Source organism: Urocampus carinirostris, chromosome 6 (genome assembly GCF_059441175.1).
Source record: "Urocampus carinirostris isolate Australia breed hairy pipefish chromosome 6, RoL_Ucar_1.0, whole genome shotgun sequence".
NCBI lineage: Eukaryota > Metazoa > Chordata > Actinopteri > Syngnathiformes > Syngnathidae > Urocampus > Urocampus carinirostris.
The window spans coordinates 2416553-2441074 of NC_142354.1; the positions used below are offsets into that span (position 1 = coordinate 2416553).

At 42.5% G+C, this 24522-nt stretch overlaps 1 protein-coding gene across 3 annotated transcripts; it reads right to left on the reverse strand.

The window, feature by feature from the left end:
• Positions 1–695: 695 nt before the first annotated feature.
• On the reverse strand, positions 696–24522 carry tmem74b (transmembrane protein 74B). 3 transcript variants are annotated; one of them, XM_088337458.1, is made up of 3 exons: positions 24409–24487; positions 13926–14130; positions 696–7086 (listed from the first exon to the last, which is right to left on the reverse strand). In XM_088337458.1, exons 2-3 carry the CDS (start codon positions 14088–14090, stop codon positions 6586–6588), a joined length of 666 nt encoding a protein of 221 aa, XP_088193584.1. In that variant the 5' UTR covers positions 14091–14130; positions 24409–24487; the 3' UTR covers positions 696–6585. The 3 variants fall into 3 exon arrangements, with proteins under 3 accessions (XP_088193584.1, XP_088193585.1, XP_088193586.1); XM_088337459.1 differs by having other exon boundaries at positions 13926–14134; positions 24409–24433; XM_088337460.1 differs by lacking the exon at positions 13926–14130 and having other exon boundaries at positions 24409–24522.

A 24522-nucleotide genomic window follows, 5' to 3' on the forward strand; every position in this document is an offset into this window, starting at 1 on the left:
CATTTCAGTTTTCATTTAGTGCCTGAGAAAAAAGGCCGTAATCAATGTTGGGGTGGAATCCTCACATTGATGTACTACTGATTTTTGTTTATTGTAAAAAAATGAATAAAGTGATTGAGCCAGTCCTTAAAGGGACAGTATGTTATCTGTTCATTAGATATTGCTATATCGTATAGTTTAAATGAAAATGATTGCTAAAGAGTTCGATAAATACTAACTACTGAGACTAAGAAGTGACCAAGAAGCGCAATTTTTCTTCTAACTTTTGTGATTTTTTTTTTCGTCTTTTGGGGGGTACCCGTGTCAGCAAGATGGCAGACAATCGTGGCAGCTGCCTATAGATCAGTGCTTCTCAATTTATTTCTGTCACGCTCCCATTCGGAAGAAGTCCTCTCGGCATTGTGCTGCCCGCTGCCAACTTTTTGAACATAGCAAGCACACCGATCTTTGCTTGTCTTCCTCCATGGTCGCTGTGAAGTGCTATGGGGGGAGACTTTTGTTTGGCTCTTTACCCCGTCATCTTGGCCTTTCTCTGCATCCATTAACAAAAAAAGTAATGGGGTCTGTGTCTACATTTCATACTCAAAGCTTATACTCTGTGCTTAATGCACTGTGTTGAGGCTGAATTTAAACAAATCACTCTGCTAATGAGAATGCCAAAGTAAAAAAAATTAAAAAGAAAACGTTCCCCCGTGTCAGTTCAGAGTTCATTTATTTATTCATTCTGGCAAGATGGCGGAGAAGAGGCAGCCATCATTCAATCAACCCAAATTAAAAACATTTTAGAAAAACTCCACTAAGTCTCGGAATTTATTGAAAAGAATTACCCAGAAAAAGTGTTGACAAGTCGGGCGATCGTTCATCATGATGTCTGCCTCGTGCATTTTCGAAGGATTGGGAAAAGCACACGTCTTTGAATCAGTGATTCAAAATAACAAGGCACAAAGGTAAATTAATACTTTTGCTATTTCCTTAATATAGATATTTTTTACATTATGTGCCTCTCGTTTTATTTTTATAGTGTGTTAATCTAATTTAAAAATTATTTGTTTCATGTTCTGATGCTCTTTTATGATTTTAAAAAAAAAATACTGTATTTTTGCGGGACTTGGAACATATTAGCACATTTACATACAAAATGCTTTTCTACTTACAAAGTTTTCATGTTGTAATCTTTCTCCCCAGAACGAATTAAATTCGTAAGTTAAGGTACCACTGTATATTGTAAATGGAGTATCCCCACACACTGGTGCTGATCTAGAAACTTCTGGATGCTTACCAGTTAGTAGATGGTTGCAATCCTCTTGGCCTGGGGAGGCACCTAATTGCAAAGGTAAGACACTAACGTTAGCTGTGTATGCTAATGTGTTTTATCCAGGGGGCCATCAAATCTAATCTACTGTAACTGAAAGCTGCTCAAATAATTTTAATTGTGGCTACAGTAGATACATTGAGTGTATTTGGCGTGGCTCATTGTGGTTGATTTTCCTTTCCCTGCAGAATCTCACCCCCATCACACAAAAGAGCACTTCTTCATTTTTGTTTTTATCACGTCCTTAATTTACACGTTATACAGACCACAATCTTGACACTTGTTTTGTCAAATCGCAGCGTTAAGAAGCTTAAACAAGTCAACCTTTAAGGGGAGTGAGATTCTTCTGCAGCCAAGTCGAAGTTAGCCACAGCACTTGGAAATACTCAACATAAAATTGTTTGAAAATACATCAAAACCTTCCATCAAATTTTGGAATAATTTGGGGGCTGCGAGTCCTGTTTGATTTGGGGATAAACATTTTCTTCTTTATCAAAATGGATACGATTAAATTCCAAATCAGTGTAAAAAGTGGTGGTTGAGTTGTCTATGGTATTGGTATCTGTTTCAACTCAAATGCTCATTCAAGTGCTGTCTGCTAGGAGGCTTTCTTGCCATCCGTCATGGCTCTTGTTCTGCCAGGGAAGGCACTGTAGCGTCACGTGCAAAGGGTAAATATACTGTAATTTGTAACTAGTTACTTCAGAGTAATGGGCTTCTTTTCGGTATCAGTAATCCGGAGAGGAAATTAATTACTTTTTAAATGAAGTAACTGATAGCTACCTAACCACAGTTTTTCAGTAACATGCCCAACACTGTTCAATACAACAAGGAATGCGTAGATTGGATGGTTGTGTTTGCTTCTTTGTCATTAAAAAAAAGGGAATATAGTAATGGGATTTTTGTTTACTGGTAAACAAGGAGGGCGTGTCACACATACAGCCCACTGGCCGGATCCATGATATAATCCCGCCCAGAGTATATTAAACCACTGAGTGCCTTTAAATGCAAGCACTGCGACAAAGACTGTCTGTTCAGTCATACCCAGTGTTCTCGTTTGCCGGCGTCCTAGACGCATCATTTTTGCTGGGGACGCATAGTGTTGAATCAACGTGCGTTTCCGGGACGCAACTTTTTTGACACAAAATTGACATTATTACCCGATTACTTTTTTTTTAACAAAGATTTATCGCACTCCAAACTTTTCGTCAGGCAGATCCGCCATTGTTGTTTCGGTCTCGCGGTTCGAGATTTCGTCTGCACGCCGATCTCGGCAAACGAGATTTCGTTGCTTCAAGATTACGTCATTGTTGTGGTGCTTGTCGTCGAGAGAAGGTTAAGTATGCCTCAGAAAAAACAGTATTAGGTAAAAATCAACACAAAATTGGTTATTTATCAGTGTCAGTAATAAGTCGAAACAAAATGCAGAGAGTGATAACAACGGCAATAATTCCGGCAAGGAAAGCACGTGTGTTGAGGCGAACGATTCGACGAAAGAAAATAAAAGAATACCCCGAGCAAGAAAAAAACTTTTCTGCCAAAATGGACTCAATTATATTCCCGGTTACACTATGAGGAGGATGATACATGTTCTGTGATGCGTGTACCCAGCGTGACAAAAAAAATGGATTGCATAAATCATTTCGCAATACGAACTTTCAGAAGAGCACATTCGATCGGCACCACGACAATGAAGACCACAAATTAGCTATGGAAATTCCGTTGCTGCAATTGGACCTTGAGAAGGTATTACAACTGTGGCGGGACAGCAAACCACGAAGAATATATTAACTGAAAACCTGAAGTGATAACTGCCTTGTATTACCAATTAACTGTGATGATTGAAACTGCATGAATATATAGACTAATATTTCAGCAATATTATTTTGTATAATGTACAATATTTTTGTGAACTGAAAACTCTTGAAGAGATAACGGATTTGTATTATCAATAAACAATGATGATTGAACTGAATGAATATATAGATTTATATTATGTATTTGTCGCCGATTTACAATTTCAATACAACTAAATTTTGGGGAGTTATCTGTTGGGACCCATAGATTTTTGAACATGACCCATCACTTTTCAGAGGTAAAATGAACACTGCATACCTGACGTTGGCCTAAATCAAACTGACATGGTGACTCTTCTGGCGCAGTCCATTGTTTCTCAAGACAAAAGGAGACTGAATGTGTTTGTATGTGGCTTATGGGCTCTGAAATGGCTAAACTGTTTTTTGTCAAAATTTACACAGTAGTACTTTAGGCCTTTAGAAGTGCCTTTAGCTAGGTTTAGTGTCAAGGCACCACCAATAAATACAAAAATAAATCAAGAAATATCTGCTTCCATGTACAGCTCTGGAGCTGTATGCGGTTATACTCAACGTTCCCTCTAAGCATCCTCAGGTTTTAGCAATCACACAAAGTCTGTGAGCATATCTTGGAATAATGGTGAGCAACATAAACCCCAAGTGTGGCAACCGAATCATGAGCCAAAATGTCCAAAACCTGAAACCAAAGTTACTTTTGGCTGAGAATGGTCAACAAACTTTTTTTTTTATTCAGCTCCCTTAGGGAGATTCATTTTCACCGACTTTACCGGGTGGTACAGCATAGTGTGCGCCAAATGACCCATTTACAGCCCCTTTGTTTGAAGTGCTAACCTGACCCTGCTTAGATCTGACATTTTCAGGGTGGTATGGCCGTAAACAGGTTTTTACAACAACTTTTACATGAGATTTCCATTTTTTTAAAGTATTATTTGTTACATGAAATGAAATGATCTGCATTTCTATAGCGCTTTTCAAGTCAATGAAGACTTCCCAAAGCGCTTTACAATGTGCTTCACATTTACCAATAGCGGCCGTGCAGCCATGCAAGGCGCCAACCTGCTTATTGGGGGCATTAGTGGTTCAGTGTCTTACACAAGGACACTTCCACATGTAACACGGAGGAGCCGAGATTCAAACTGCGATCTCTTGATCCCAAGACGAGCGCTCTACCTCCTGAGCTACTGTCGCCCCATAATACTAACATTTTGTGGATTTATCTAGACGGTTGCACAATACAATAGTGTAATCAATCACACTTTATTTTGACTGGAAGTAATGTTGGCAAAAAGTTTGACTTGAAATATTGGCAAAATATTTGAAAGTAACACGAGATTTTTCAGGGATTAATTTTGCAATTTTGAGTACTGATTTTTATGAGCTGGATAGATTTTTTTGTATGCTGGGAAGGTCTGGGCAGGGCACAATTGAGCATGCTTAGAGGGGACATTTGGTCATACTGCCCTTTGGCATTCCATAGTGCCTCTCTGGCCCCTTTTCAACATACCACGCCCCCAACAACCCCGCTCAAGTAGAATGCCCGGCAACGCCAAGCCCTTATGCTTTCTTATGTCATGAAAAACAATCCGAAAAATTGGGAGTTGACATTCTTTTACTGTTCTAGCCTGCCTGAGAACAGATAATTTGGATCCGGTGTTCTGCTGAAACAACCAACCCTCTTGAGATGTCCTAACCTAGGCTGATATGAGAACCATATCTGCCTAAACGTATTTTGAAGCAGTAAGAGAGTCCAATTAAGGATTTTTAGAACACTTATAAATCTTAGAAAAACAAATATATATTCCTAAGAATAAAATAATCAAACAACATACAAAACTACTCATGAAAAACACAAAACATGTCATATAGATTAATGAAAAATGGGAGACACCGAGTTCAAGTTTTGATAGTGTTTTGGTGCTTACATGTACGGCACTTGTGGTCAGTGCCTGACACACGTGAATACCAATCATTGCACAGGTAAGAGGTTGAGCCCAAGAGCACGAAAATATCAATCATTACGCTCAGGTTTGCTTCTCTTTCGCTTTTTTAGAATTATTATCCAGCATTGTGCCTTGTTTCTTTTTCTTTGTGGAGGATCCACTATAATTTCCATCCCTTTCTTGCGATTCCGTCTTCTGTCCCTGGCGGCGCACTCCTCCCGAGTCCTCACAAACCAAATATACAAATTTTGGTTTGTTCCAGGCTTGGTCCTTCAAATCACGTGTTGGGCTCGGGATAGGTTTCAATACCCATGGGCGGGACGGGCTGTCTTTTTTAGGCCTGATCTTAGTTTTATATCAAACATACGGCCCTAGGGCCATACCAGCCCTGCCAAGGGATGGACTCTGGCTTGCGAGACAATGAGAAAAAAATTGGATGCGCTTTTATGTCTACTGGATGGCGCCAGAGCCAAGCACCACTCGCAAATCAACTGGAACTTGATTTCTTTCTTTTCTGCTTCTCTCGCTCTTGTTCTTGTCTTTCTATGTCTACTTTTTCCTCTTCCTCTTTGTCTTTTTGTGTTTTTCTCTCTCTCTTCTCTCTCTTGTCTCTCTTTATCTATTTTGCTTTCTTTCTCTTACTCACTCCCTCTGTGCCTCTCTTTCTTGCTTTCTCTGTCTGTGTCTTAGTCTTCCCCTTTCTTGCTATATCTGTCTTTCTTTTTCTGTCTTTCTCTTTTGCTTTCTTTTTTCTGCCTCTTTCTCTTATTCTGTGTCCTCTCATTCCGTCTGTTTTTTTTCTTTCCATCAGTGTCTTTCGTATCTCTTGTTCTTTTCTCTTTCTTTCTTTCCCGGACTCTCTTTGCGTCTCTCTTTCTCTCAGTGTCTTTCTGTCTCTTATCTCTCTCCCTTCTCTAGCACTGTTTATCTTTTTTCTTACCCCTTCTCTATCCATCTTATTCTTTTTCTTTCTCCCTTTCTTACTCTCTCTTTTCTTTCTATTTATCTCTCTTTTTATATCTCTCTCTGTTTCTCTTTTTTTCTCTTTGTTACTCTCTATCTATCTTTTGTTTCTGTGTTTCTTTCTCTCGCTCTTTTTTTTCTGGTTCTTTCTCCTTTTCTGCATTTCTCTTTTTCTCTTTGTTTTTCTCTCTTATCACTCCCTCCCATTTCTTTCTCTATATTATTTATTTTTCTTTCTTTCTGTGTTTCTTTTTTCTTCCTTTCTTTCTCTCTTTTTCTCTCTCTTTTTCATGTTTTCTTTATTTCTCTCTTTGTTTCTCTCCATTTATTTCCCTTTATCCTTTCCCTTGTTTTCCCTCTCCTTTTGACATTCTCTCGCTTCACCTTCTACTCCTTTTCCCTTTCTTTCCTTTTAATCAACTAGTCCAGCCCCTATTAGAGTTTTTTTTTCCAACCACGTGGCCCCTGGGCTAAAATGAATTTGACACCCCTGCTGTAAAACATCGACTTCTGGCCAACATTTACCCACACGGCATCATTCAAGCGGTCGCACAGAGTCCTGCTCATCGGACCCAGGCGGCGGGTCTTCCCCGTCTGCAAGCTCTTTCATCCTCAAGTTGACGGAACCGTACATCCTCTTGGGCCGAACGAAGGGCGCCCGATAGGAGCGCCAGTTCGGAAACGGGACGGCGTACCCTCGGCACACGGAGGCCAAGAGGAGCACGGAAAGGAACATCCCGCCCAGCGTCAGCAAACCCAGCCCGGCAATGATGCATTTGTCCATTTGTGAGCTCAGTCGGGCGTAGTACCGTTCCAGCTGCTCCATTTGCCGGGCCGACACCGCATCGCGGTCTACACGGGCTTCCCTGGGGACGGCGTAGGCCACCAGGACCAACGCGATACCGCCTACCAGCAGCACCACTGCAAAAGCCAGGCCAGAGTCGGGTGAGCGCCGCCCATTGCCGCCGGTTTCGTCCCAGTTGGCACCGTGGTCCCGAAATGCGTCGCCATCTTGGCAAGACGAAGCCGAGGAGTCCTTGAGCAAGACGAAAACAACCGTTTACTGCGGGGTCTCAAACTCAATTGTGTTGGGGGCTGCTGAGGTTGGGCCAAAAGAGGTTTTCCATAAAAACAGCCCTGATAAAAATATATCTCTGTTCTTAAAGGGATAGTGTTTTACATGTGTCCACTAGATGCCGCTCTAGTGTGTAGTGCAACCAAAAATAATTCCAAGGAAGAATACAGACTCCGTAGTGACAAAGTGAGCAAAAAGCACCCTTTTACTTTTCAGCCTTTATCAATGAAAGACATGAAAAAGAGGAGAGAAAATAAATTAAGGAATAAAAAAGTAGGGAAGAAGAATTAAGAAAAGAGGTATCACGGAAAACGGGAATAAAAAGTAGTGTAAAAGTAAGCAAAAAATGAAATTGCTTGAGTTTTACTTTTTATCAATTTTTTTCCTATATCCTCTTTGTTTGTCCCTTTTCTCCTATTTTCTCTATTATACTGTTTTTTAGTTCCGTTTTTTGTCATATTTCTTAATTTCATTTTTCTCTTTTTTTCGTTTTTGTCCTTTTTTCCTTTTCTTTTTTTTTCTTATTTTTTCCTTCTTTTCAAAAGGTGTACGGTGCGTTTTGCTCACTTTGAGTCCCCATATTTTGTATTCTTCTGTTGTGCGTCAGCTCTCGTTTTCGGTGGCATGACATAATACAGCGATACCTAGCGGGAAAATAATACACACAGTCCCTATAATTTCATATTAAGGTGGGGGCCTCAAACTGTCATCCCAGGGGCCGCAATTGGCCCCAGGCCATGAGTTTGAGACCACTGGTTTACTGCTTTGATGGCCCAATAGGCTACTTTCATAAATACAGCTGTTAGATTAGGCCTCTCAGATAGAACTTGAACTGAACCGCTACGTTGCTGTGACCTTTCTTGCTTGGCGCCATACTATCTAAAAGCACACTTGCACACATCATCCAGTTTGAAGCCATGAAGACCAGTGAGTCTCGCTTTGGCACATTGAATAGGTTGAGATGCCTCCCTTGCGTTTGTGGGCAGCTAAAACAGTATAAGACTAGGCACTATCTAGATAAGACATACTTCTCTTGCTGAAAAAGGCACCACTATCTTTCTCGTATTCAGTAAATAGTTAAGAGAGAAAATGCTGTCTGCTGTGTTGAAAATAACACCGATATAAATAACGGCGTTTTTTTCCAGTACAGGGTAATCTAATTATTTTTTTCGCTGTTACAACGCTGTTAGCGTTACTGACGGTCAAAGCGGTGCATTACTTTGGCTGCAGAACGACAACGCTGGCGTGCCCCCTTTGGCACACCTGACGCTGTTTTTACTGGTGCCATTTCCTGCTCTCCGACGAGTTTGTTACGTCACTTTTCGGATCATTTCGCCACCCAAAGTTAGGACTACTATACAGTCAAATTATGGGTATTGTATTTACTATTGGAGGGCAGCATGGCAGCGCAGTGGTTGGCGCGTGTGCGGCACAGTTCTGAGGTCATGGGATCAGACCTTCCTGTGTGGAGTTTGCATATTCACCCTGTGCTTGCGTGGGTTTCGTCAGGCTACTCTGGTTCCCTCCCACACTCCAAAGACATGCATGTCAGGTTAAGTGGCCGGTCCCCAGATTGTCCCTAGATGTGAATGAGCGAGTGAGTTGTCTGTCTCTGTGTGAACTGCGACTGCAACCAGTTCAGGGTGTCCCCTGGCCACTGCCTTACGATAGCTGGGATGGGCTCTAGCACCTTGCGACCCTACTGAGGATCAGTGGCGCCGATAATGGATGGATATTCACTATGTGCAGAAAGAAAAGGCAAATAAGGGTTGAATGTGGTCTGAGTCGCAAAAGATGTGTGAGCCCTATATTTGATAGCACCCCGACTTATGTCGTTCATGAACGGATTGTCTCAATGAGCCGGCTCTTGGAAGTACACAAAGGGATCCGGCTTTCCACCATTTAACAGCTGGTTTCTCCAAAATGCTTTTTTTTCTTGTGATTGGTCAATATGCATTTTTGGGGGATTCTGTGTTGTTGACTTTACATTTTCTGAGCACAATAAAAGCTAAAATTGTTTTGTATTTTATCTTTTCTTGTAGATTTATCGATATTCTAATTGTATGTCCTGTGTTTTTCAGTGGTACTGTGTTAATATAAAAATATCAAGTTATTTTTTTTTTTATGTCTCTTTTGTTATAGTATTTTTCTTTTGTTTCCTTTTTTTCCCCATTTTTCTTGACATACAGCAACTTCTTTTTAAAGTAAAGAAAAATAGTTACTTACCATGGTAACTAGCTACTTTTACGATAGAGTAACTCACTAACTCGATTAATTTTGGGTAGAAGTAGTGAGTAACTATAACTAATTACTTTTTAAAGTGACGTGCCGAACACTGGCTGTCTCCTAGTTCTTGTTTTAAATATAGAACATTTAAGATAAAAGAACCGGGCTGAGGTTCAGACCTTTCACAACCAGGAGCTCAATGAACGGGCCTTAGGGACTCTGGGCTTTTCCTTGTCCCCTTTCCTTGCAGCAGACTCAAGAATTATGTCCCATACAATATAAACATATAATTGGCAGGCGGCAATTGGTACTTTATAAGCAGAAAGATTACATTTCATCTAAAAATAACCAAAAGGGCCTGAACTATGCATTGAAGGCTTATGTGAATGGTTTTATCGTTGAGAAGGTTGATGAAAATATTCAGCTTCAGGCAAAAAGACACAGGTCACAATGTAAACGTGATAAACTGCATCTTGTTGTCATCACTATCTCAGACAACAAGCTAAAGGATCAGCATAGTTTATGCACTTCTGTGTAATAAGTGTATCCATCCATCCATCCTTATCTTCCGCTTATCCGGGGTCGGGTCGCGGGAGCAGCAGCCTTAAAAGGGGAGCCCAGACGTCCCTATGCCCAGCCACCTCCTCCAGCTCATCCGACGGGATCCCAAGGCGTTCCCAAGCCAGCCAAGAGACATAGTCTCTCCAGCTTGTCCTGGGTCGCCCCCGGGGGCTCCTGCCGGTGGGACATGCCCGGAACACATCCCGAGGGAGGCGTCCAGGTGGTATCCTTATCAGATGCCCGAGCCACCTCAACTGGCTCCTCTCAATGTGGAGGAGCAGTGGCTCTACACAGACTCCCTCCCGGATGACTGAGCTTCTCACCTTATCTCTAAGGGAAAACCCAGACAGCCTGCGGAGGAAACTCATTTCGGCCAATTGTATCCTGGATCGTGTTCTTTCGGTCATAACCCAAAGTTCATGACCATAGGTGAGGACAGGAACGTAGATCGACCGGTAAATCGAGAGCTTTGCCTTTCGGCTCAGCTCCCTCTTCACCACGACGGACCGGTACAGGGTCCGCTTTACAGAAGACGCTGCACCGACCCATCTCTCAATCTCCCTTTCCATCCTACCCTCACTTGTGAACAAGACCCCAAGATACTTGAACTCCTCCACTTGGGGAAAGATCTCATCCTTAACCCGGAGGGAGCATGCCACCCTTTTCTGACCGAGTACTATGGTCTCGGACTTAGAGGTGCTGATCCTCATCCCGGCCGCTTCACACTCGGCTGCGAATCGCTCCAGCGAGAGCTGAAGATCACGGCCTGAGAAGGCCAAAAGCACCACGTCATCTGCAAAGAGCAGTGACGCAATGCTGAGGCCCCCAAACCGGACTCCTTTCCCACCAAGGCTGCGCCTAGAAATTCTGTCCATAAAAGTTATGAATAGAATCGGTGACAAAGGGCAGCCCTGGCGGAGTCCAACCCTCCCCGGGAACGAATCTGACGTACTGCCGGCAATGCGGACCAGACTCTGGCACCGGGCGTAGAGGCACCTCACAGCCCGGGTAAGACTGTGCAGTACCCCATACTCCCGATGCACCCCCAACAGGGCCTCCCGAGGAACACGGTAGAATGCCTTCTCCAAGTCCACAAAACACATGTAGACCAGACAGGCAAACTCCCATGCACTCCTGCAGTGTGTAGAGCTGGTCCAGTGTTCCACGGCCAGGACAAAAAACACACTGTTCCTCTTGAATCCGAAAATCGACCTCCTGGCGGAGCCTTCTCTCCAATACGCCTGAATAGACCTTACCAGGGAGGCTGAGAAGTGGGATTCCCCTGTAGTTGGAACACACTCTACGGTCCCCCTTCTTAAAGAGGGGAACCACCACCCCAGTCTGCCAGTCCAGAGGCACTGTCCCCGATGTCCAACCGATATTGCAGAGGCGTGTTAACCATGACACGCCCACAACATCCATAGCCTTAATGAACTCCGGGCAGATCTCGTCGACCCCCAGGGCCCTGCCACCGAGGAGCATTTTAACCACCTCGGTGACTTCAACCCTAGAGATGCGAGAGCCCAACTCAGAGTCAGACATGTCGGTGGGATTGAGGAGGTCTTCGAAGTACTCTGCCCACTGATTCACTACTTCCTGGGTCGAGGTCAGCATCGCCCCATCGGAACTATACACAGTGTTGATAGCACACCGCTTCCATTTTCTCGAAGCCGTCCGGAAGTCGGCTTCCATGGCCTCGCCAAACTCCTCCTATGCCCGAGTTTTTGCCACTGCAACCGCCGAAGCGGAATTCTGCTTGGCCAGCCGATACCTGCCAGCTGCTTCCAGAGTCCCACAGGCCAGGAAGGCCCGATAAGACTCTTTCTTCAGCTTGACGGCATCCCTCACCGCCGGTGACCACCAACGGGTTTGAGGGTTGCCGCCACGGCAGGCACCGACTACCTTACGGCCACAGCTCCGATCAGCCGCTTCAACAATGGCGGCGCGGAACATGGTCCACTCGGACACAATGTCCCCCGCCTCTCTCGGGACATGGGCAAAGTTCTGCCGGAGGTGTGAATTGAAACTTCTTCTGACAGGGGATTCTGCCGGCCGTTCCCAACAGACCCTCACAACACGCTTGGGTCTGCCAGGTCGGACCGGCATCTTCCCCCACCATCGGAGCCCACTCACCACCAGGGGGTGATCAGTTGACAGCTGCGCCCCTCTCTTCACCTGAGTGTCCAGAACAGGTCCGACGAAACGACGACAAAGTCGATCATCGAACTACGGCCTAGGGTATCCTGGTGCCAAGTGCACATATGGACACCCTTATGTCTGAACATGGTGTTCGTTATGGACAAATCGTGACGGGCACAGAAGTCCTATAACGAAACACCGCTCGGGTTCAGGTCAGGGAGGCCGTTCTTCCCAATCACGCCCCTCCAGGTCTCACTGTCATTGCCCACGTGAGCGTTGAAGTCTCCCAGCAGTGCGAGGGAGTTCCCAGGGGGTGCGCTCTCAAGCACACCCTCTAAGGACTCCAAGAAGGGTGGGTACTCTGAACTGCTATTTGGTGCATAAGCACAAACAACGGTCAGGACCCGTCCCCCCACCCGAAGGCTCTCATCTACTCTCGTTTACTGGGGTGAACCCAAACGTACAGGCGCTGAGCCGTGGAGCAACTAATATGCCCACACACAATACAGTTTTATGTTGCTCTGCGCCTCTCACCACGGGCATCTCCAGAGTGGAAGAGAGTCCAACCCCTCTCGAGAGGACTGGTACCAGAGCCCAAGCCGTGCGTGGAAGTGAGTCCGACTATATCTAGTCTGAATTTCTCAACCTCACACACCAACTCGGGCTCCTACCCTGCCAGAGAGGTAACATTCAATGTCCCAAAAGCCAGTTTCTGTAGCCGGGGATCGTCGCGCCAAGGACCCTCACTTGGCCGCTACCCAACTCTCTGCGCACCTGACCCCTTTGGCCCCTCCTACAGGTGGTGAGCCCATGGGAAGAGGGTCCCACGTAGTCCTGTGGGCAAAGGTCCGGCCACCAGGCGCTCGCCAGCGGACCCCACCTCCAGAAGGGGGCCCCGGTAACCCGCGTCCGGCCGAGGGAAATTGAGGACCAACGTTTTTTCTCGTCATAAGGGGTTTTCTGATCTGCGTTTTGTATGGCCACTCACCTAGAACCTGTTTGCCATGGGTGACCCTACCAGGGGCTTAAAGCCCCCGACAACATAGCTCCTAGGATCATTGGGACACACAAACTCCACCACCACGATAAGGTAGCAGATCAAGGAGGAGGTAATAAGTGTAATTTACCTTAAACTGAATAACTTAACATGGCGTGACTTGTAAAATAGACTGATTGTTTTATTGCTACTAGCTTTTATTCTTATAAACCTAGCTTAAAGCTTCTTGTTGGCCTAGCTACATTTTTTTCACTCACATATGATTACAGAAGTACAAAAACTAGCAAAAAACAGGCCACTGAAAAGTGACGTGTGTACGCAACCAGGAGCTAATAGTAGCTAATGTTAGCCTACTGTTACAGATTTTAACGTTTAGAAAAACTTTAGATTTATTTCCAGCGAAATGACAATATGTTGCCTCATGTACTTTCAAAATTAACTTATGTTATTACTATGTTACTACCAGGGTAATTATTGGAAGTAGAGTTAAATAGACACAGTCACCCACTTAAAAATTATTTGACTAGAACAGCGTTTTTGAACCTTTTTTGTGCCAATGCAAGTCTTTTATTGAAAAAAAATCCTGCGGAACACCACCAGTTGGTGCCGTTGCATCTTCGTTGAAAGTAAATCCAAATGAAAAATAGCTTTTACTAGACCGCACAAGCACACAATTTCCCACAGCACAGTACCTTAATTAATTACTGTGCCAGTGGTTGAAAAATACTGTACTACAAAATCACAATTATCCAGCACTTGTGAGCTATTTTTAGAACTGGTCCGCGGGCACCTTAGTTTTTTTTAGAGGGGAACCACGTTGGACACCCCAGCTCTACATTTTGTGGAGTAATGGGATTAGGTAGTATGAAAAAAAAACCTTGCAGATTCCTGAGTTGGATGGAGAGCAATGTGTCGTCTCTGGTTGGTGCTGCTGCTCGTGGTCAGGTTGGTAGGAAGCGTTGCTGAAGCCTCGGTTGACGTCGCCAGGTCGGTGAGCATTGGGCACTTTCCGAAGCTCTACCACGTCCAGCGATGGGTCCATGGAAACACGATTGTGTCTTTGTGCTTTGTCCAACCAGCATCTTCCTCACAAGATACAGTAAAATCGCTGTTTTTATAATAAATGTTACATAGATAGCTTACATTGTCTTACACTCACAAGTTGCTTATCGGTTTCCCTGGAGAATAGTACAGTAATCCCTTGCTGTATCGCGGTTTACTTTTGGCAGTTTCGCTACTTTGCAGATTTTCATTGTGCATTACGTTCTGCATTCTAATTGTAACAGTCGCCCCGCCCTTTTTCAGCCTCTGTCTGCCTGTGCGTCAATATTGTTGCTGTCTGCGTTGTACGTGAGTAAAACAGCTTGACAAACTTCTATTACATATGCGCTAGAGCAGGGGTCGTTAACCAAATATAATTTTATTTTGTTTTTTTTGAGAGAGAGAGCCACAGCATATATTTGAAGACAAAATTCAAAAAAATCGCCAAACCCGCTCACCAGACAAAAGCTTATTCTTCAGCACATTTTATTTCACTTTGTGACATGTGATGATATAACATTTATAAAATAATAATAATACCAGACCCTGTGTCCCATATAAATACACACCTTAAAATTTATCTTCGCCCCGCATTTACTTAACAGTGTTAAGGCTCATTTTGACCGTCATTAATATCATAAATAAGGTCTTCAAGGCGTGTGCGAGTTTTTCGCGCTTCATTTGATATTTAGTTATGAAGTATCACTGTAGTTGTATTTTTAGTAGTTTTTTAATGTTTCTGGAGTCTGATTTTTGTTGAAGTTCTATAGTTTTTTGTAGTAATACGGTACTTTTATTTTTGTACTACTTTTGCAGTATTTTTTCTAGTATTTCAAAAGTAAAATTTTCTTAATATTTCTGTAGTATTAATGGATTTTTTGTTGTATTTTTTTTGTAGTATTACAGTTGTTTTATGGTTTTAGTATTTTTGTAGTGATACTGTAGTAATATTTTTTGTATTTTTGTAGTTGTCTTGTTATATGTTGAAGTAATTCCATACTAGAAGTTTTGTTGTATATCTAGTCAAATCAAGTCATGTTTATTTGTATAGCCCTTAATCAAAATGAGTCTCAAAGGGCTGCACAGACCACAGATTATTGTAGTATTTTTTGTTGTGCAGTTTTATTTTTTTTACTATTTTGTCATATTTCCATAGTAGATTTTTAGTGGTATTGCTGTAGTTGTATTTTTGCAGTATTTCTGTCGCAATCCTTGAATCCTACTCTAGTATTGTTTTGTATAATAGCATTGTTTTTTGGTTTGAACAAATTTATTGACACTAATAAAAGCAAACAAACAATGTGAAGTTTTAACAACCCTTCTCGACAATCTCAACAGCAATCAAGCATATTCACAATTTCGTTATATAACATCTTTGTCAGTTTCAATAGATCCGTCCAGTCCAAAATCGATTTTTTTTTTTGCTCTGAACAAATCCACCGACACCAACAGCAGCAAACAAACTCATTTATTTATTTATTTATTTTTTTCTTTTCAGGGTTTTATTAGTCAACATTGCTCATTTCCATTGCACCATCAGCTCTGGTTAGATGGAAAACCAAATTGAATATATAGTAATGAGAACTTAAAGCTAAGAACCATTAATCATTCCCTACACCCTATTTGCATTCATATTGATTTTTTTTTGGTTTGAACAATTTTATTGACACTATTAACAGCAAATAAACAATGTGAGGTTCGAACAATTTTTCTCGATAATTTTAGCAGCAATTGAGCACATTCACAATTTCGTTATATCTGACAATATGACATTTCAACATTTTTTTCAACAGCAATTAATGGTTTGAACAAATTCATTGACACTAATAACAGAAAACAATCTTGTCAATCTCAACAGCAATCAAGCACATTCACAATATTATATTTCAATATGACGTTTAACAGCAAACACAATGTGAGGCTTGAACAACCCCTCTCTAAAATCCTAATAGCAATCAAGCGTATTCACAATTTCGTTGTATAACATTTTTGTTAGTGTCAATAGATTCGTCCAGGCCAAAGTCGATTGTTTTTGTTCTGAACAAATCCACCGACACCAACAGCAGCAAAACAAATACGACAATCTCAACATCCATCAAGCATATTCACAATTTTGTTATATCTGACAATATGACATGACGATATGACATTTTAACACTTTTTCTGACATTTTCAACATCAATTAAACAATTTCAGAGTTATTAACTTTTAATAGTAGTTAACCAAAATGTAAGGGGCAAAACTATTGTGCAAGGGCATAGCTCTGTCATCCCACCCTCCCAAGCAGCATCCTCCAGTCCTCTTTGTGGGTCCTCTCCCTTCTTACTTCTACTTTCCACAACCCAGGCCGTTGCTTCCGGGACCCCCACAGTGTAGCCCCGGTTCCCCACTCCGGGTGGGTGCAGACGATTCTTCTTTATGGTTGCGTCCTAGGCCCGCCGCTCACAGATTGTATGGTATCTACAGCCATTTGGAGCACAGCCACTGGGGGGATCTGCCTGCACCTCCATACCAGCAGGTTTCTAGAGGTCCAGATGGCGTCCTTGATGGCTGCGAGAGTGAGCCAATCCCTGGCAAAGTCGTTCCGAGACTTCCTCGACCGACTCACCCCGTAAAGCACGTACTGTCCATCAGGGACCTCCCCTGCTGGCAAGTCCGGGAATTTTCCTAGTTGGTCGGCCATTGTCCACAAGTCCTCGGCAGCGCTGCACTCACAAAAAAGGTGCCTCACCGACTCCTGGGCGCCACAGCCAGGTCGAGGGCATGTCGAAGTCTCTGACATTCCTCGGTGGTGCATTACGACTCTGATTGGGAGAACCTTATGAGCCACCATCCATGACAAGTCTCGTAGTCTGTTTGGGAGGGCAGGATGATTCACGTTGCTCCAAACCGTTGTAGGTTCGCCAAATGCAAGCCCCCGCACAGGACTTACTGTTGCTCGCTTTTGCACAATAGCAATAAGGGCCCTGTGGTTTTGTAAAGTGTGACTTTCTTGTGTTTCTAAATCAAACTTCTTTAAAAAATCCCAAATAAAGAGATGTGTTGGTGGCAAGTTAAATGAAACTGGAATCAAACGATTGTTTGGTACAAGCTTTAGCTTCCGCAAATATGAGCCCATCCAGAACCGGGTCATCGCTTGACTTTTCGGGTTGTTGGGTGGGCCCACAGCGTTTTGGAAGTGAAGAGAGACATATTTGCTTCCCAGGAAAAGCTGTAGATCAGGCACTCCTTTCCCCCCTTTTTCCTTTTTCTTTTTCATTGTATCTCTTTTTATCCTTTCCCACTTTGAGCCCCAGACAAAGCGAAAGATGGCTCGGTCCAGTTGTAACAGCACGTTTCTTTTGGGCATAAAAACTAAACTGATTGATAAAAGCAGTGGGAGGATGATCGCTTTGATGATTAGGACCTTCCCCTCTATTGTCAGTTTTCTTAGTGACCAAAAAACAAGTCTTTGCTTAACTTTCCTTGTCACGTCATCCCAGTTGGTCTCGCCTCCTCCATCTGCATTGAATTTTATCCCTAGGATTTTCTGTTCTGTCTTTAACACCTTTAGTGGGAGTCCTGCCTTTTCTGTCTCTTTCCACGTTCCATAAAACTTCACTTGTGACTTTTCTCTATTTAGCCTTGACCCAGACGCCTTCCCAAACAGGTCAGTCAAGTCAAGGGCTCTTCCAACAGATGCGCGGTCAGTACATAAAATATTGAAATCATCCATGTACAAAACACACTTGGTAATTTGTCCCCCACTTCCTGGGATATTGATCCCTTCGACAAATCTATCTTTTCTTAACATTTGTGCCAAAGGTTCTATGCAAAGAACATAGAGAAGTGGAGACATAGGGCAACCTTGACGCACACCGCAGTTGATCTCGATTGCTTCTGATAAATTCCCGTTAATCATGAATTTGCTGTAAATGTCTCGGTATAGCAGTCCCACCCACTTGATGTATTTTTGGGGAAAACCACATTTTTCTAATACCTTGAAGAGGTATTGGTGCGAGACTCGATCAAATGCTTTTTCAAAGTCTAGGTTTAGGACCGCTAGTCGCATGTTTCTGTCTCTCGCATAACAAATGGTGTCACGGATCAGCATGAGACTGTCGCTGATCTTCCTTCCCACGATGGCACAGGTTTGGTCCGGATCAACCAAGTCTCCCAAGACTACAGACATTCGTGTTGCTAGAAGCTTGCTGAAAATTTTACAGTCCACGTTTAAAAGCGTTATTGGTCGCCAGTTTTTTAAATCAATTTTGTCTCCTTTTTTGTGCAATAGAGTAACTATCCCTATTCTGAAACTGTCTGGCATGTTGTCTCGACTGGAAAATTCGTTAAAAACAGTAATCAGATCTGGTGCTAAAATATCCTAAAAAGTCTGGTAAAATTCGAGGTTGAGCCCGTCCTCCCCGGGTGATTTGCCTTTTTTCATAGTCTTTATGCAATCATTCAGTTGGTCTTGGGTAAAGTCCGATGTTAAAAAGGGGTCTTGACGCACTGATCTTGAAATATGATCTAATACATGCCCCATTTCATTCTCATGTGTTTCTTTCTTTTCATATAATTTTTTGTAGTAGTCTTCGATTAATTTGTTTATTTCACTACTTTCCTTTGTTATTTGCACGTTTTCGTTTTGAAGTTTAAAAACCCCCTCACTTTTGCTCATAATTTTTTTTAAAAAGTAGCGTGTACATTTTTCCCCTTCTTCTATTTCTCTTTCTCTGCTTCTTATTATGATGCCTTTGCTCTTTATTTCCGCCAAAGCGTTTAGTTCTTGTTTGGTCTCTTTGATTTCATCATTAAAGTCCATCCCCTTTTCTGTTAGGATGAAATAGCGTTGGAGTCTTCTTTGTAGTCCCAACATGCGTTTCATCTCTTTAAGTTTCTTGTTTTTTCCTGCATTTTTAAAAAAGGTCTGTGTTCGTTTCTTTGTCATTTACCACCATTGTGCTCGTGAATCATACGATTCTTGAAGGGTCTGCCAGTCTTTGTACAGCTCCCTGTATTTATAGCATTGTATATAATTCAACCGCTCTTGGGGGCCCCCAATTGGTTGAGATTGCTTGAAGGAGCCGCTTAACCCGCGTATGGCTTGCGCTGGCTCTGTTGCGTATATAGAGTAATCTGTCACTAGCTTGTTTCTTTCAGAGGAATATGCTACTTTTTGATGTGAGTAATCGGGGGGGGGGGCATTTACTTTTAAAACGAAGTAACAAGTAACTGTAACAATAGTGTCAAGTCAAGTCAAGTCATTTTTATTTGTATAGCCCTAAATCACGAAGAGTCTCAAAGGGCTTCACAGATTGTTACACTATATTACACAAACTATTTTCAACCGACAAGAGGAGTAGGTTATTCGTATGCAATGGAGTAGAAATTAGTTTTAAGTTTAGATTTAAACATTTCCACTGAGGTTGCAGATCGAATCTCAGGGGGAAGAGCATTCCACAGCACCGGTGCCCGGATGGAGAACGCTCTCGAACCAGCAGAAGACTTCTTTGCTCTCGGGATCATCAGAAGACCAGCACTCTCAGATCGTAGGCTTCGGACCGGGACATAGTGGCAGATCAGATCTGAAAGATAAGAGGGAGCAAGTCCATGTATGATTTTGTACAATACTAAGAGAACTTTGAAGTCACATCTTTGGCTAACTGGGAGCCAATGCAGGTTAGCCATAATCGGTGTTATGTGATCGTACTTTTTTGTCCTAGTTAAAAGCCTCGCTGCGGCATTTTGTACTAGCTGAAGAGACTTGATTCTGGACTTCGGGAGACCGGAGAGTAGTGCATTGCAGTAATCGAGACGGGAGGTAACAAATGCATGAATTATTGTTTCCGCATCAGACTGAGACAGTATTGAACGGATTTTAGCAATGTTGCGAAGATGGAAGAAGGCAGTTCTAGTAATTTGCTTTACATGCATCTCAAAGAATAGATCAGGGTCAAATATGACACCTAAATTTTTAACTGAGTCACTCTGTGTGATGTGACATTTGTCAATGTTCACAGCAGTTTTTGCGAATAAGTCCCGGCATTTAGAAGGACCAATGACTAACATTTCGGTCTTTTCAGAGTTAAGACGCAAGAAATTGAGTGACATCCACTCTTTTATCTCAGTGAGACAGGCCTCCAAATTTCCACAGTTTAGTGTGGAAGATTCCTCCAACGGAAGATATAGTTGAGTGTCGTCTGCGTAGCAGTGGAAGCTGATATTGTACTTGCGAATAATATCACCTAATGGAAGCATGTAAATGTTGAAAAGTAGGGGGCCGAGCACTGAACCCTGCGGAACACCGCAGGTAACATTAAAGGGCTCAGATGTCGTTTCACCATATTTAACACAGTGCGTCCTATCTGAGAGGTAAGATTTGAACCACGAGAGGACGGCTCCTGAGAGACCAATCCATTTTTCCAACCGTTCTAGTAGGATATTGTGGCGCACTGTGTCAAAAGCAGCACTAAGATCCAGCAGCAGCAAAAGTGATGAAGCGCCAGAATCCATTGACATTAGGAGATCATTTGTTACCTTGATCAGAGCTGTCTCAGTAGAGTGGTTAGCCCTGAATCCTGATTGCATGGATTCAAAAAGGTTATTCTCCGATATGAAAGCATTCAGCTGCTGTGCCACTACTCTTTCGAGTACTTTAGAGAGGAAAGGTAGGTTTGACACAGGTCTGTAATTGCTTAATATTTCTGGATCAAGGTTGGGTCGTTTCAGTGTGGGTTTAATAACGGCGGACTTAAAAGCTGCTGGAACTACACCTGAGGAGAGTGATGTATTTATAATATTTAGAACTGAAGGCCCAAGGACGCTAAAAAGACTTTTAATAAGTGAACCTGGGAGAGGGTCGAACTGGCAAGTTGTCGGTTTGGCCGCATTCACCACTTGTTTGAGATCATCAAGTGACAGTTCACTAAAACCGGCCATTTTCCCAGGGCAGCCACCCTGTCGTGCATCTGTAAATTTCAGTCCTTTAATACGTGTGGTACTAACAATATCTTTTGCAATTTCTTCCTGTATGCATTGAATCTTCTTAGTGAAGAAGACCATTAAGTCCTGAGCAGAGTGTGTCGAACTGTCTGCGATAGCCTGTTGCCTTGTAAGCGATGCTACAGTGTCAAAAAGGGCTTTGGGGTTGTTCTTTTGAGACGCAATCACCTTCGAAAGGTAGGCCGATTTTGCAGAGGCAAGGGCCGCTTTATACTTTAACAAGCTGTCACACCAGGTTTGATGGAAAACCTCAAGCTTGGTAGCGCGCCATTTTCTCTCCCATTTCCTGCATTCTTTTTTAAGGGCTCTAGTTTCATCAGTAAACCAAGGTGTGCGTCTTTTAGGACGTGATTTTAGTTTTATGGGCGCTATTGAATCCAGCACACTAGTCAGGGTGGTATTGAACTCATTCATGAGTGAGTCAATCGAGCCATTGTATTTAGGAAAGGACGCAACTGCTCCAGGAAGGAGTTCAAAGAGCTCAGAAACTGTGCCAGTGCTTATATTGCGTCCGCTAAATCCCTCAGCTTTATTAAGTCTACATTTAGTTAGCACCTCAAATGTCACTAAATAATGATCAGAGATAACAGTAGTACACGGTAGAACCATAATGTTTGAGGTTAAAACTCCTCGAGTCAGAATCAAGTCTAGCGTGTTCCCATTTTTATGGGTTGGCAAGTCAACCAGTTGAGTAAAACCAAATGCATCAATTAGAGAACTAAACGCAATAGTAAGTGAACTGTGTGGGGAGTTCATATGAATGTTAAAGTCTCCCATAATTATAATTTTGTCTGCATAGGTTACTAGTTCAGACAAAAGTTCAGCAAATTCGTCTAAGAAAGTTGTGTATGGCCCAGGTGCACGATAGATAGTTATTACATCAATTGACAATTGAGGGGACCGCATCACAAGAGCCTCAAACGTTTTGTAATTATTAGAGGTACGTGTATTAAATTTGAGCGATTTTTCAGAGATTAGCGCAACACCACCACCTCTTTTCAGCGTGCGTGCTATATGACTACTCTCGTAGTCTGGGGGAGAGGCATAATTTAGCGCTAAGTGCTCATCCGGGCGTAACCACGTTTCACAAAGACCCATACAGTTAAGTTTATAATCACGAATAATGTTATCAACAAGTAAAGCTTTTGGAGCAAGCGATCTAATATTTAACAGACCAAATTTCAGCTTTGCTGAATCATTTGACTTAGCTGAACTCTTTGTAGTCTTTGTCGAGATCTTCAAAAGCTCCCGGCGTTGTGGCCGCTCGTGAGCGCTGAGTTTAAAGCGTCGGTTGTCCGGCGAGGAATGAATGGTGGAATTAGTTACATCCTCGCGTCCATCCTCGCGTCCATCTTGCTGCTTGGACTTCACACGCTTCACACATCTACCTGCACGGCAACCACGCTTCTGTTTCCTTTCTTTACGGCGCCGTCGGCGTCGTTTATTAAGAGGAATAGCTGTCCACAAGGATGCCGGGTCTCTTTGAAGTTCGCTCGGTATATCATGGGCGGTATAAAAAGTGCCCGAAAAATCGAAATTTAGACGCCCACCCAACCGAATAAGTTCGTCCCTACTGTAAGTGTTTTTGGCCACACATGTGTCCAAAAGTGAAAGCAAAAAAGACAAGAGAACGGCAATAAATAGAAGATTAGCTGGAGAGCTAGCCGCAAGCATGTATCCATGCGCCGCCATCTTGCATCTCAGTGGTACTTTTTTATATGAACACCTCCAAACGTAAGAATTTCGGTATCCGTTTTTTTTTTTTTTTTTTTTTTTCAAGAAAATCGTACCTTGCTATACAAAGTAAAATCCAGTTCACAAGTATTTCCTACGGCTACCACTAGAGACCGCTTGAGATTGCTCACCACAAGTGGTACCTACCGCAAGTAGCTTGGTCCAGTTTGCGCACGCAAACTACTACAGGCCAAAAATAAACAATTGTGCAGTAAAGATTTGTTGTGTGTATATTTATTTAAATTTACAGTAACTTTAATTTTGAATTAAGTGCTTATCATCAAAAGTCCCTGGATATCATACCTGTCAACCTCAGCCAATTGCTTCCCTTATTAATTATTGAAATCCTCCTTATTTAGCGATAATAAACCCTACAAAAACAACACAGCAACTATTTACTCACAGCAAGACAGACTATGTTGAATACTGGGACAAAATTAGCGATCCATTATGATGTTGTCGTCTGCTATTGAACAGAGACAGTGCTGATTAGAGCCAAAATAAGCAAAATTTGTCTTATTTTTCAATATTTTTAAATTCTCATATAAAAGTTGTTGAGGCTGTACACAATTTGAAATGATAAAAAAACACATATATGTGTTCAACCCAGGCACCCCTCAAAATTATGACATTTTTAAAACTCTTTTTTTTTCTTAGTAAAGGATGCTTGAAAATAATTAAAAAAAAAGGTAAAAGCTAAAAAAGTAAAACAAAAGAAAAATGTGAGCAACACAGCGTCGGAAATACTCCACTTCTTGAAATACTGCACTGTCTTGAAATGGTTCAGTCGATTAGACTCCTAGCACCCTCTTAGCTCCTTATTGTGTCACTTGCAGCATAGCAGGGGTGACTGTTGATGTTCCGGTGTATAACTGTGAGAGTATGAAATTACGGAAGCCCAAGAGTGACAAAAATTAATTAAAAATAGAACATTCATTGAATAAAAACGTCCTAAAATCAACCATTCAATTGATAAAAATTGCATTTTAAAAAAATCCTTTAGCAAAATATTTTAATTGAAAATTTATGATAATTGAATTTTACATGTTATAGCACTTTAAGTGAAATGAAAAAAAAATACCAGAACGAATACCAGAACGCCAGCACACCCAACGCTCTGAACCTAAACTCGCTTCCTTAATTACTATGTGAATGTGTTTTATAGCTGTCGAGGTTTACCTTTGATGACTTTAGGAGGTCAGGAACGGGCCAATTAGTTTATAATTATTTCATAATGAGACAATTTACACGAGCACGATCTAGGAACGATTTAAACTCGTATGAAGAGGCACAATGTAAATTGATCGATGTCAGGGTTAATAATGCAGGATATTCATAAATTCATTAATTCACCAAAAACTCCCCCAATAACACTTATGAAGCATCCGCAAAGCGACATCGTGTCACGCGCTTTCGCGACCTTGCAAAGGCGTAGGTTTGACTGAGCACGTGCGCACGCGCACTCGCATGCCGTCGGGGCCGCGCCTAAAATGCACATGCCTGAATCAGACATGATTAATCAATCACATCCTAAGCACAAACACGAGTACGATGACGTATAGGGGACAAAAAACAAGAAAAAAATAAAAAGCTGATTTTACCTGGGCGCAGTGTTGAGCGGATGGATGCACAGGACGAGAACGACGATGGGAAGAAGGCAGTACAGTCCTGCGCATGCGTAAGAGCATCTTCATGTGCCAAAGCTGACCGCAAGA

Excerpts from the sequence above, each read along its gene's own strand:
- tmem74b (XM_088337458.1), bottom strand. The coding sequence starts at position 14,090 with ATGGACCCATCGCTGGACGTGGTAGAGCTTCGGAAAGTGCCCAATGCT. Across the intron at positions 7,087-13,925 it reads CCAACTCAGGAATCTGCAAG|GACTCCTCGGCTTCGTCTTG; the intron begins GTTTTTTTTTCA and ends GTCTTGCTCAAG.